Source organism: Asparagus officinalis, unplaced genomic scaffold (genome assembly GCF_001876935.1).
Source record: "Asparagus officinalis unplaced genomic scaffold, Aspof.V1 AsparagusV1_Un95, whole genome shotgun sequence".
Lineage (NCBI taxonomy): Eukaryota > Viridiplantae > Streptophyta > Magnoliopsida > Asparagales > Asparagaceae > Asparagus > Asparagus officinalis.
In genome coordinates, this window is record NW_017972361.1 from 234,662 (window position 1) to 248,296 (window position 13,635).

General features: G+C 37.3%; 2 protein-coding genes across 3 annotated transcripts in view; both read right to left on the reverse strand.

Annotated features, from left to right (window-relative positions):
* LOC109827248 overlaps positions 1-1,169 on the reverse strand; it is a 2,697-nt gene extending 1,528 nt beyond the window's left edge. Inside the window, exon 1 of the mRNA XM_020394223.1 lies at positions 714-1,169. The gene's annotated coding sequence lies outside the window, so the exon portion shown is untranslated. The remainder of the gene's footprint in view (positions 1-713) is intronic.
* Positions 1,170-4,956: 3,787 nt separating this feature from the next.
* On the reverse strand, positions 4,957-12,364 carry LOC109827260 (protein PAIR1). 2 transcript variants are annotated; one of them, XM_020394241.1, is made up of 11 exons: positions 12,185-12,364; positions 11,955-12,084; positions 9,314-9,467; positions 9,024-9,158; positions 8,787-8,839; positions 8,497-8,688; positions 7,536-7,598; positions 7,361-7,410; positions 6,842-6,986; positions 6,522-6,603; positions 4,957-5,274 (listed from the first exon to the last, which is right to left on the reverse strand). In XM_020394241.1, the coding sequence occupies exons 1-11, from the start codon at positions 12,256-12,258 to the stop codon at positions 5,168-5,170; spliced, it is 1,185 nt and encodes a 394-aa protein (XP_020249830.1). In that variant the 5' UTR covers positions 12,259-12,364; the 3' UTR covers positions 4,957-5,167. The 2 variants fall into 2 exon arrangements, with proteins under 2 accessions (XP_020249830.1, XP_020249829.1); XM_020394240.1 differs by having other exon boundaries at positions 9,314-9,470.
* Between the last annotated feature and the right edge of the window lie 1,271 nt (positions 12,365-13,635).

The window sequence follows — 13,635 nt, forward strand, 5'->3', positions numbered from 1 at the left end:
ATGGCAAGTACCCAAACATGCATACTGGAGATAGTAAAATTTTAAGTTCCTCAAAATAGGGAGTGTATTTCTAAGTTTTATCTGAGTTAGCATACATATACTTGAATGCGCTAAAAGGATAATGAGATTGATCTTATATAGCTTGGCAACTGAATGTTTTGACAATCAAAAGCATCCTTTATGAATATGATATTGCGATAAGTAAATCGGAAATGGAGTGAATACAAGATGCAATAACCAATTTTCAGTATTTTTGCTTCATTTGGACTGAAGGCATCTGTCATTTAACTAGAATGTCTAGTAACAGAATTTTCGCATTAAGAATTTCCATTAACAGAACCATAACTTCGGTGCCTATGAAATCGAATGATTCTGTATTCTTCTTTTCTAGAAGCTTGAAGCCACTCACCAGCTTCAAATTAACCAAATAATAATAATAATATTCGAAATCAAGGAAAGGCTACCAAATTACATGTCATTAACAAAACGAAATGCCAAACCCCCTCACACAGAGAAACAAAAAAGGAACTAGCTCAAGTCTGACATCGGACAATCAAGTCAATCATGCAATTCTATTCCATGATCAAATCATAAATCTTTACCCTAAGCGATGATGAAATACAATTCAAGCAGATTCAGACTAAAGTCATCACAAATATTTATACAAGCACTAATTCGGCAATTTCAAGAGAGAAAAAAAAATATTAAGATACCTGAAATCAAGAACTAGCTGATAGAGCCTCGAAAGCTACCCACTGAACAAAATTTTTTTGCCGCTTAAAGGGATAAAACTGAGCAATCTAAGCTGTTCTTTGCTCACCAGTGACGCAAGGAATCATAGCTTTTTTCTTCTACATATGCATCCAACTTTGAATTTTGCTCCCACATCTTACAATAAGACAAAAGACTTCACAATCTACACAAAGCTTTATGCAGCTGTTTCCGTCCTTTTGAAAGCAAAGGCAAGAGTCTACTTCAACTAAATAACCAAAAATGTAGCAATAATCAACAACTCTCAGCCACCATCTTCTTCTTCCACAAAATTCTATTACGCCCTCAAAAATCGAATTTTTTCACCTTTTAACAACTGAAGTAGTAAAATGGCGAAGACCCAGTTCGCGGAATTGCCATAGGAGCAGTTAGGATGCGGGTTTGGGGCATTAGAAACCGCGGAGTTAGAGGTGGGAGGGAGGAGGGGTAATTTGGGAAGGGAGGGGTATTTTGGGAAGGGAAAATTGGGTCGATGCGCTAGGCTGCAGTTTCCCGAAAAGGACACCTTGTTTCCTTGTACAGTTTTCTGGTTCGCTGATTCTCTTCTCCTTTTCTACGTTACGTTGGCTTTTGCGGTTTTATGGGGTTGTGCACGCGGCGTACTTCTTTATCCCTGCAATGCCCTCACTAAAATTTCTTTCTTTCTCGAAATAAGTCCCTTCATTTAAATATATTGACATTTGTCCCCCCTCCCCCTCATTAGAATTTGCTAATAAGTCCTCCACTCCTCATATCTCGCGTATACTGCCATGGACAAAAAGGATAAATGTGAATTAATACATAAAAATTAGGTGATCTAATAGAAATTGGAGGAATTTTCAAAACAGACCTGTTTTGAAATTTATTTCCAAAAAAAAGACCTGTTTCTAACTTAATTTTAAAAACCGACCCAGTTGACTGAAACTGGGTCGTTTTTTGAAAAAAAAAGTTCACAAACTTCACGGGAGTTTAACTCCCGTGAAGTTTTTTCTCATAACAAAACTTCACGGGAGTTCAACTCCCGTGAAGTTTGTGAATTTTTTTTTCAAAAACCGACTCAGTTTCAGTCAACTGGGTCGGTTTTTAAAATTAAGTTAGAAACAGGTTTTTTTGGGAATAAATTTCAAAACCGGTCTGTTTTGAAAATTTGTCCAATAGAAATTCATTGATTTGAGGGACGGATTTCGATAAAACTTATGAGAACTGAGGGTTCAAATAACAATTCAATGATTTGAAAGATTAAGTTCAAAAAACTAGAGATTTATTGGACCAGTATTGAGGAAATTTTCGATCAACATAGTAAAAATTTTAAGAAATTTTCATTTGGAACTTGTTTGTTAATGTTGCATCACGTTAACTATATTTATATTTATATTAAGTACGAGGTGAAGCGTCTCGAGCAATTACATCACTGACTGTGATGATTTCTATGATAATACCCAGTGATCAAACTCAATAATGGTCTAATCATTACATTTATAAACATGTCGTTTAATTTGATAGTATCACACCTTTATATATGCTATTTCTATGTTATTTTGTTGGAAAATGATAGGGGCACACCCCTAACCACAATTCCAACCACACCCCCTCTCTCATTTGCTACAGTATACCGGGCCCCGCATGAGATTTTAAAATTTTAAAATCCCATACGGGACCCAGTGTACTGTAACAATAAGGGAGAGAGGGTGTGGTTGGAGTTGTGGTTGGGGGGGGGGCCCCAAGTGTACTGTAACAATAAGGGAGAGAGGGTGTGGTTGGAGTTGTGGTTGGGGGTGTGCCCCTAGTGCCACCCTATTTTGTTTGCAGTGACATGTTAGTTAACTTGTGTGTGTTCATATACATAGAATTTAATAGAACTTCTTAATGGGACTGCATAAAAAAAGAGAATAAAGATAAGAGAATAGTCATGATTGTGTCGAGCTTCTATCTTTCCTGACTGAAATATGATTATAAATTTACAGAGGGTACTTTATAAATTAGTCATCTAAACTAGTGAAATAACATAATATCGTTAAAATAAATTTCTTCTGTGGATAAAATTATTTTGGAGGTAAAATGGTGGGCAAGCGTATTTTATTTAAAACAGTTACAAGGAGGCACGAATGAGGCTGAGCAAAGATGGTTATCTTGGATATCCGCTCAATCGACATCAGAGTAAAATTATATACACCTTCCTTTGATATTAACTCCTTCTCTTTTTTTTTCTTTTTTTTTTGAAAAATTCTAACACTCGTCCTATCCCCCAAATATGAGATTTGTGTGCATAAATCTCTCCCAACTGGTTTTTTATTTTATTTTTTGCGATAGTGGTGTTGTTGAGCGGCAATTATAGTGGAGATATAGCTGTTTGTACCTCCCTTGCCTTGTATATGCAATCCAACCTTGCACTAAATAAAATGGCCACAAGAATGTTATGCTCTCTCACTAGGGCGCACCACTAAACCAAGAAAGGGCCCTAGCACCCTCCACTGCTCCCTTAAAAGCTAGAATCTAAATTCTACCCGCCCACGACAACTCTGTGCAGTCGTCTACAGCCTTTAAAGATGTTGCGCAAATTTTATCAGAACACTCTGCATATGAGTATAGTCTTTTGCGTAATTCTAGGTAAGAGTAGAGTGACAGTTTGAAAATTTCAACTTTCGTTTTTTCTTAATGGTTCAGAGCTAGCCCCTTTCGCATGCGTATCTTTCAAGTGATCAATCATTAAATCTTTCAAGTGATCAATCATTAAATCGAGTGATTTAGGCTAATGTAGACATCTCACCAAATATTGCAACTTCATATTTGGTCTTTTGTTCAGCATGTAGACTTCAACTGGGGACAAGATTTATACAGGAGACTGTGAAGGTGATATAGCATGGAGTTTGATGTGCTGTCCCCTTCATCATCACTTTGTTAATGGAGTTTTCTTCACCTTGTGTAGAGTGGTTATCATTATCATTTCTCAACTAATCCACCTAAAACATGTTAATCTAATCTTTCGATATTCTATGATAATACGATATTATTATTTTAGACACACACAAACATGTTTATCATTTTTATCGTATCCAACAAGAGTTTACTATTACAAAAAATTGACAAGTTCTAGCGTGATACATCAGCGAGATGTAGTAGTCCTTGCCTAGTTTTTTTTTTTATATGTTTGCGTGTGAAGTACTTTTTAATCAGGAAAATGAAAATAGTTTTCTCAGAAAAGATGAATCTGAGATGAGCATCTTTTGGGGAAAAAAAAATGGAGAAGAAAATAAAAGGGAAAGGGAGCTAGTACCAGCTACTCTTAGAAATTAGAATTGACCAACTCCACTTCTACCTTTTATCCTGTAACAGACATCGAAACTGTTTATAGACTTGTGTCCGCCATTGCCAAAGCAAATTGATGGGATTCTACTTTCTAGCATCATCGCGTTGTAGTGGATTCTTCTCTCTTCTGTTTCTCTCCCATACGGAAAGCCACTTTAAATTGAAATTGTCCCTTTGGACTTTGAGGCCCACAGAAACTCATGACATCAACATACTGAAGTGCAATCTAATAAGACGCCACTAATAAGCGAGGCTTTCAAACATTGAGAGGCCGTGTTTCCAGTCCATTACTCTTATTAGTCATCACCCGGTGGTTGGGTTTCTTGAGGTAAACTAGCATTGTTCTGTTATCTTCACACCGTTCGCTTATTAGAGAATCGAATCCCAATCACAATTAAAGGTAGTTTTACTGTTCGACTAAAAAGGTAGGCTAGAAATTAAATGAAACAGGACAGTGGGACTGGTCAAAAGGCTAGAGGATGTGTGTCTAGTAAATCATATTACCTTGAAGAGCAAAATGAAAAAAAAAAAAGGAGTTATCAGTGAGATAAATCTCGGACTACGAGAGCTTACAGAACTAGGATGCCTGATCTAAGAGTCAAGTTATACTTGGGAGTTGGGACTGGACAAGAGGAAACTGGTGCATTGGAAATTTGGAATAGGCCTTATACTAAGTTCAGACCGCATTGATGGAAGCTGATGTATCAACGAGGATAATGCTTTTACTGATGAATACGCGTCTAACTTAGAACATGCTAAATGTTCCGCAGGCTTTGTTGGATTCCAAAAAAGATATTTTGAAAAGTTGATCAACTGTATGTAACTAGTTCTGGAGAAACGATAAGCCTCCGTTGATTTGCCAAAACACAGTTTAAAAAAGAATGCGGTTTTCGCTCAGTCTGTCAGGTTAACAAGGGAAGCTGTGACGTCTCTTGCCAACAGCCTGCATTCACTTGAAAGTGGGATGTTTAAAGCAACAGCTGCCAGAGGATTTACAGATTTTTAAAATCATGCTTTATGTAAACGCATGCAGCTCCTGCTAAATAAAACTGGAGGAGCCCAAGAGTGTGATGCTAACAATAAGGTACAGCATGGCCTGTTATAGTTACCTTCAATCTAAAATCACACAGTTACTTTGCCTTCTCTTTCTCTTTCTCGCTTTTCGTAGAATCCGAAGAGTTTCTTCTTTTGCTTCTTCCACCAAATGACTTGCTTTACCTGCCACGTCCAATCAAAATAATGAATAAGATTCTGCTTCTGGTACTGGCTTACAGTCGGAGGTTGGTTCTTGTGTAGAAGACTAAATGACATCAGCAATATTATATGATTAATTAACCTATAAGACTTCGAAACTACTAAATAAATCTCACATTTTTAGACATCTTTTAACAAGATGGTGATGCCATATAATCGACAAAATGAAATGCATTTTTTAATCTGGAAAAAGCTAAGAGCAAACAAGTTTACGTATTAAATGAATAGCGGTGCTTGGGCTACTACATGTACTACTCTATCATGGTTCTGCACAGAAACACATACACAAAGTATATCATTCCGCAACAACAGCAACAACATCCGTTTCAACAGAAATAGCTGACACTCGCTTATTAAATTGCTTTTTTACAGTTCCTGGTAGAATTTAATTTTTTACTACATGTGTTACATGCTTACGGCGACAGGTACCACTATGAAAGCATGTTGACTCCTCTTTCTAAGCACCCTAGGATTTACTTAATGATAGTGACATAATGACATTAACAACACGGACATCTGGTCTCCTAATGGGGTAGACAGTGTGCATGAGTAACAGAATGCCTTAACCATAAAGAGTAGTGATAAGTGTACTACGCTTTCTCTATTACTTTGGCACTACCACTCACAAAAGAGTAGGGCCATGATAAGTCATCAATACAATTTTCAAGTGAAGCCCCTTCTCCTTTGTGAGTAGTAGTGCCAAAGTAGTAAAAAAGGTAGTACACTTAGCATTTTTCAACCATAAACATTTGCAAGTACTTCAGCATGGCTGTTTAGAATCAATGCTCCAAATGGGCGGCGGAATGCAGTTGACGGACATAAAGAAAAACTGGACGGTGTAAAACAACGGCATGTTTTTAAACAAGATCAGAACTGACTGCCAGTTTCGTTCAGAAGGGAAACTCAAGTATATATTTTCATTATGATAACTTCCCAGGATAAGTTTCATTAAATTTCCATTGAATAAATGATGCAGCTCTCCAACCGGACTAAACACTGTGTATGACAACATTACTGAATATGTCTAGTTATAACTTATAACAGATTCCCGTGAGAAAGGCATTTCCTTTTTACATTTCTACTAGTACATAAGCAGAACGATTTAGCATAAACTAGAAAAATGCAGTTGCGTTCTCATGGGAGTAATTGTCACTGAAAAACATTTAGCAGAGTTTTCATAAATACACTGCAGGCAAGGCAGTTGATTTTACCCGTTTCTTTTTGCACAAGTAGGCAAGAAAGACCAACATCACTCTCTTCATCTGAGTCAATAGTTACGCTGAAATCTTTCTCCTGCATTGCATGGCTTGTCACATTTAAGCAAATAACAGAAAGTTTCATCCACATGTATTTAGTTTGGAATGATTGGACCTTCTCTTGGTTTCAATCTTGCCATAGAGAAGCAAGATCAAAAGAAAAAGGTTGTTTGACTGACATAGAGACAAATATCAGCAGAAAAATTATTTAGGTAAAAAGATTTGAAAGCAGGCATATATTTTTCCAGCCAAATATTAGCAAACACCCGGAGTACCTTTGGTAGGATTGGAATTTCTTCTCGCTTAAGCATGACATTGCGGTTTGAGCCAGTAACCTTTGGTTTTAATGTTTTTGGGATATCTGCTTCCATCTTGGGAGCTGAAACCCTTCTTGTATGACCAAATGGAGGCAGCACGGGACTATTACAAGGAAAGATTATGACAAGTTCATTAATTAGGAAAGACATCTGAATAACTATGCATGAAAGAAACATTTTGAATATCACCAAATGCTCTAAAAAGTGTAGTATAAGAAAAATTAATGTATGTTTCTTCTATATTTCTTACAATGAAAGATTGATAGTGAACCAAACAAGAATTTTGTTTATTGTTGCTGATCATAATGAGAACATTATAGCTATCGACTTGTTAGTATTGTCATCCTGCAAGTAACTCGCAATAGGTCCACATCCTTATTCTGATTTTAACTTTATGGATCATTAACGTAGTTCCTTATTTCAAATTGTAGCTTACTAGTGATTAGCATCAAAAGGGCACTTATTATGGAGATGTACATTGGTATCTGGTTCTTCTGAGGTTGTCGCGCGGCAATGTAGCATTTACTCTGAGAAGAGGAGAATAGATACTGGTGAATAATCAGATAATGCATTAAGAAAAAAAGCTTTATATTTTATATTTTATGGTTAAACAGCCACGAAAAAATGCTGCAGAAAGAAGGGGAAAATGTACCTTTGGCGACTGGAGATTTTCTAGAAAGCTATCATTGTAAAACTTCTTGCTATTTCCTATTACCTGCAACGAATAATAATCTTTTTAGGTGGACTTCAATTTCTTCAGTGCATGAGGGTTGACACAGGTTGTAGAATTGCACGGCATCATAATGTCTAGAGATAATTATTGTCTTCATCCTCTAAGTACTTCCCTAATGAGGTCCTTTCTGGACCATGGGTCCTATGGGAGAATTGAACAATTTTTTTAATCACCCATCAACCTGATGTCAACCTTCTGGTGGCCAAGGGAACAGGCGAACAGCTAAAAAAGTTTGGTAGTATTAAGTCCTGGAGGCCATTTAGAGTTTGGGACCAAAATGTTGGGACAGTATGAGGTGCACCTGGATATGGAAGATGATAGTTTCTAGAGATGGCCTACAGGCCAATTTGTAATCTAATTAACTTTAAAACAAGACGAAAGCTGAACACATCATGTGAAACAAAAAGATAACAGAATGAAAAGTTTCATGACAAGTGGGAAAAAAAGATAAAACTTAAAATTTCAGAAAAAGCTCCAGAAACTCTGGATTTAGAGATGACACAACACTTAGTGTGAAAAATATAAGAAAGATATAAATGAAGGCACTTATATGTCAGCATTAATAGTGGTTCTCCGGATTTGACTTCTTCCCAAAAAAAAGGAACGAGGAAAAATGAACTTGCCAACTGAAGTGCTGTGCATATACACTCTATGTTTTTATATTGAAAATTAGAAAAATAAAGCTCCTTGATTTTGTGCCATGGTAACCAATCAAGCATTAAGAGATACCGAAGCAAATGTTAAACATGACAATGTGCAAGTGTATGCGCACGTGCGTGTTTTTGCATGTGTGCACGCGTGAAAACGTCTTATTTTGTTGGATTGGGAGTTTTCCTTTAATTGAATGTTTTACTATGCTGTAAGACTCATTCATTAGTACCTCTGTCTTTTCGGCAACAAACATACAAAGTTCCCGTTGGAATTTCACCAAGTGTGATTCCATCTGCTTTGGTAAATCCGAAATCATTGAGGCAATTTCGTTTAGTTTACTCTGGTTGGATTCCACCACTTGGTCAGGAATAGATTTCAGCTTTGCATCTAGGAAAGCTTTAAGTCCTTCGTCTGCCTTGACCTGTCATTGTAGTTTAATGCTAATATAAGTACTCTCCCACTTGTATGCAATACCTAAGGAAACTTAGGGAGCAGTTTATCCCAATTTCTGATTTTTACCACATGCCGCATGGAGTTGTCAAGAAGAATTATCTTCTGCCGAATGCCTTCCGCTGCAGTTTAATTTCAATAAAAAGTGAAACATATTATAACCTTTCAAGAAAGAATTATGAATACTGCATTAACTTATTGAACACTAAATTTAACCATTATTTCATATATCAAATTCACCAGCATATAATCAGAAACATGGTCAGTATATTTCTACTTATAAAATGGTAAACTATTAATACTTACTCTCCATGGATACTTCTTTTACAGCTCTGTTCACTTGCATTACATCATTTTGAACAGAGTCCAATATCATCGTAATCCTACTCAGTGAACTTTCCGTCTGTCTGAATTTGTTTTCAAGCTCTTCATTAACTTGACCTGGCAAAAGCATCACAAGCAAGATGTTAATACACAGTTTTGGGACTAAGGCCTTACTTTATCATGTCAAATAAAAGTTTATTTCCCTTTATCTTTTGCATCTTAAAGAAAGGAACGCAGATGGATAAATGATCTGTACAGAAGCATAAACTTACATCTGTTGTCTGGAACAGAGGCCGTCCCCCATCGGCGTGTAACATTGTTGGATGTTCTTGCAAGCTGGAGTTGAGATTCATCTCGTGTGGCCATACCTGAGGCCAATGAGGAGATCCTCTTTGATGGGTTGGCTCTTTCTTGAGAGTTGAATCTCTGCTACAAAATTTACATAAAAAGAACCTGAGTAATACAATATACATGACCACTTAGCTTGGAGACAAAACCTATAGATAAGATGGATGTGCCAACATTTATTAAATGAAAAAAAGAAGGAAAACAAGGTAATGAAAGGTAACTCAAGAAAGCTACAGTGAGGAATAATGAAGATTATGTCATCCTTGTTGCCAATATCCATGACTTATATTTCACATAATATGTTTTGACCTATAGTTTGATCAGGTTGAAGAAATTGCTGAATAAGTACCCTGATGCTAATCTATCAACATCCATAGAACCAAAAGAAAAAGGAAAAAGAAGCACTGAAAGGTAATTAAGAGAAGCTACTGTGAGGATGTAGTGAAGAACTGTACCAATCTCGAATTATACATTGATCAGGTTGAAGAAATAAATTAGCTGAAATCTATAAAAATGACAAAAAGGAAAATCAGTACTGAAAGGTAAGCCAAATAAGCAAGTCAGGAAATAATGAATAACTGTGTCCCATTTTTGCAAAATAGGTCATAATTTGATCCATAGTCTCTTCAAACAATCTAAGTTGCATATCAGAAATTCTTCTCCATTAGTAATTGGTGCCACTGTGGAAGGAACTAAAGCTAGAAAACTCTTGAGATATCTTACTTTTAATAAATAGAAAACATATCTTTTCTTGAACTATTGTGGCAAAATGCCAGGGAATTTAATAAAATAAAGAAAATCAGTATGCCTAGTGTTTACCCATACAATGCATGTGTCTAAGTATTACGGTGCTGTTACACTCTTAGAGATTGTTGTAAGAACCATGAATGTAAAGGAAGTTGGAAGTTTCAGACAGAAAGCATAGGAAAACAAGGCCTAGTAAAATGGATAATTAGTAATAGGGAAGAAGAAAAGGCCCATGTCAATTCTGCAACCAATGACCTTTGTTTTATTAGTATAGTGTAGCATGATATAAATATTATAGAATATAGATGTATATGAATAAAAGGAATAAGAGGAGGAAGAGAAAAACATATTATTATCATGAGAAATCGTTCCTTGTATTTCTCATCACAAAAAATGGAAAGTTCATCTAGTATGTGATTCTTCAATGATATTACTGTGGTAATTGGACATTTTCAACCTTAATGTGTTCGAACACTAGCATGTCAACATGGGAATCAAAATATTCTTTCTTTCATGCATAAATACGAAATAAGCATTCCATCCAAATAAACAGAAGAAATAAACAATCTAGCAGAAAAGGATGGAGTAAACTCTTCCAGCCAGTCCAGTACAAGGTGAGCTCCTGATGGAATCAAACAGACCACATTTATGACACTTATTTAAGAATCCTGAACAGTATTCATGAAATTTCCAACTACCAATTTCAAGTTTGCATCTCGAAAAAAGTTTAACCATAGCTGTTCATTCAACGGAAGCTGATCAACCAAGACCATATCATGTTTTTGCTTATTGTAACTTGCTGATTGGTGCAAATTCCCAGAGTTCTTCGGGGGTCATTGGCCAAAAAAGAACTAAATTGGAGACAATTGGTTGATAAACAATACATGCTGAACAGAAATGGAGAAAGATTTACACACTGAAGCGCCATCCCTCTTCAACAAGAAAAATTAAAAAAATGAAAGAAGAAAAGCAGAAGGAAAGACAATTTAAATGAAAGAAGAAAAGCAGAAGGAAAGACACTTTAAGTGTTCTCAGCAATTATTCAATCCACTGACTAGCTTAACCTGAACAGGAACAGGAAATTTTAAACTTTGGCATTTGAAGATTGCCTAGAGTCTTTTAAATACAGTTGATCTTCTACGAAATATTTAAATTTAAATTTATGGCCTCATAATTTCATAACATGAAAAGAGAGGTAAGAACAACTTTTTCAGTATTTCGATAAAAATATAGATAAAAACGGAAACATTTTCCCTAAGCGGGACCAATTCACACCCAACCATGAGGTTTAAACTTTTAAGCCTATATTTACGACAATCACAAATTTAGATATCATTTCAAAGGAATCAGATCTACTTCACATAACATTTGTCTATTTAGTTACAGTAATCTCTGTTTTAATCAGATCACTTTAGATGATATTTGTCTATTTAGTTACAGTTATCTCAATTTTAATCAGATTTACATCAAACGATATTGTCTTTTTAATCACAGTAATCTAATATTTAATCAGATCTACTTCAGATTTATTTTCAGAGAAAAATATAATGGTTCTACAGGACGAGGATTCCTTGAAGAAATCACTTGAAGCCCGATATGGACTTCATCAAAGATCTTATACACCGATCCACTCCAAAAAAAAAAAGAATCAGATCTACTTGAGGTCTCATTCTCTTGCACAGACAAGATGCTTTCACGAAGCACAAGCAAATACAAGAATCTAGATAATTTGTAACCTAGAACAAAATTCTCATATCAAACTAGTACGATCCAGCTGAACGAAACAAGATCAAGGCGAAAAAATAATAAAATCCTCACTTGATCGTTCATCAGATTCTCATCAAACGAGCTCTGCGAGAGCTGAGACTGAGACAGCGACGTCCCCTGCGAGAAAGACTGCTGCGATTGCGATCGGATCTGCGACGCCTGGCTCATCGTGTTCGATCTCCTTGAAAAACAAAATGAATCGGATCAAAAGATCAGATCGAGACGAAAGTAGAAAGAGAATTTGAAGAAGAAGGAAAAGAAGATCGAGATTCGACCGGTACCTTGAATGCGGAGGGAGGACGGAGATGGAGTTGAGATCGCAGGCCTTGTTGATCTTCATCTTCATTGGATTCATCGATTGAGGTTCAGTAGATCGACAACTGATTCTGGATCGAGAGAAAACCCTAGTTTCTGGATTTTGTGAAAATTTGAAGGAAAGAGAGACAAGGGGAGAGAGTGAGATTTCGAAAGGCTTCGATTTCGCGGGCGGCGAGGGACCGCCGATTATATAGACGGATTGGAGATTTTGTATTCCATATTTGCCCTTGCGCTTTACCTTTATTCCGATTGTCCACTTTAGGGCGCGTTTGGGTAATTTTTTTTTGGGAAAATCCTCTTTTAACCCAAAGTTTTACCCCAACTTATTTAAAAACCCATTCACTTTTCAAAACATCAATAGACCCACAAAATCACATCCCACTTATTTTTAAACCCAAATGTACAATACACCCATTATTTGTACTGTATTTATCCAAAAAATTTGAAAAATCCTAAACTACCCTTCATCCCCAACTGATCTCTCCCTCTCCCCTCCTCCTCCATCTGAGCTCAGAAGAGATCTCTCCCTCTCCCCTCCTCCTCCTCTTCCCTCCCTTCACTTCCCCTCAACCACTACCACCAACCTCCTCCTCTTCCCTCCCTTCACTTCCCCTCAACCACTACCACCAACCTCCTCCTCTTCCCTCCCTTCACTTCCCCTCAACCACTACCACCAACCTCCTCCTCTTCCCTCCCTTCACTTCCCCTCAACCACTACCACCAACCTCCTCCTCTTCCCTCCCTTCACTTCCCCTCCTCCCTCAAGCCCATCAACCTCTGCATCCACTGCCCCTATCTCCCCTCGCCGCCACGTCACCCACCACCGTCGACCTTGAAGTAGATGAATAGCCCACCAATGATTTCGACATTGACTCCCTGTAGTTCGCCCATCAACCTGAAGCACTTGTCATTGCCGCCAGTGGACGGAGCTTGAGGAGCACTCGGAGTAATGGCGGAGGTCGAAGACCGCCTGGCTTTGTAAGGAGCTGCTTTCGCATAAGCCGACGACGATGGTGAGGATCCTTGGCGCTCAAAGGAAGTGGGTTCGGCAGAAGGAGGTGGGTTATGTTGTTCTCCATTGCAAGTCAGGTTAGTTCAACTCTTTGTCCACCACCTGTTTGTTGAATTTACGCTTAGTGTTCTCTCTTATCAATATTTGATTTTGATTTTGATGATTGTTGGTTACTCAAATTCCAACTGCCTGGCAACCTCAAAAGAAGAGCGTGCTCACGTGTCTGCCCAACCTCAAAACCGCCAGCGGTGGAGTCAATAACCAATACTGCACAGTCAGCTTGAGAGGTACCGGTAATCATGTTCTTGATGAAATCACGATGCCCAGGAGCATCAATAATAGTGCAGTCGTATGTGGTGGTCTCAAACTTCCATAGAGCATTGTCAATGGTCAGCCCTCTTT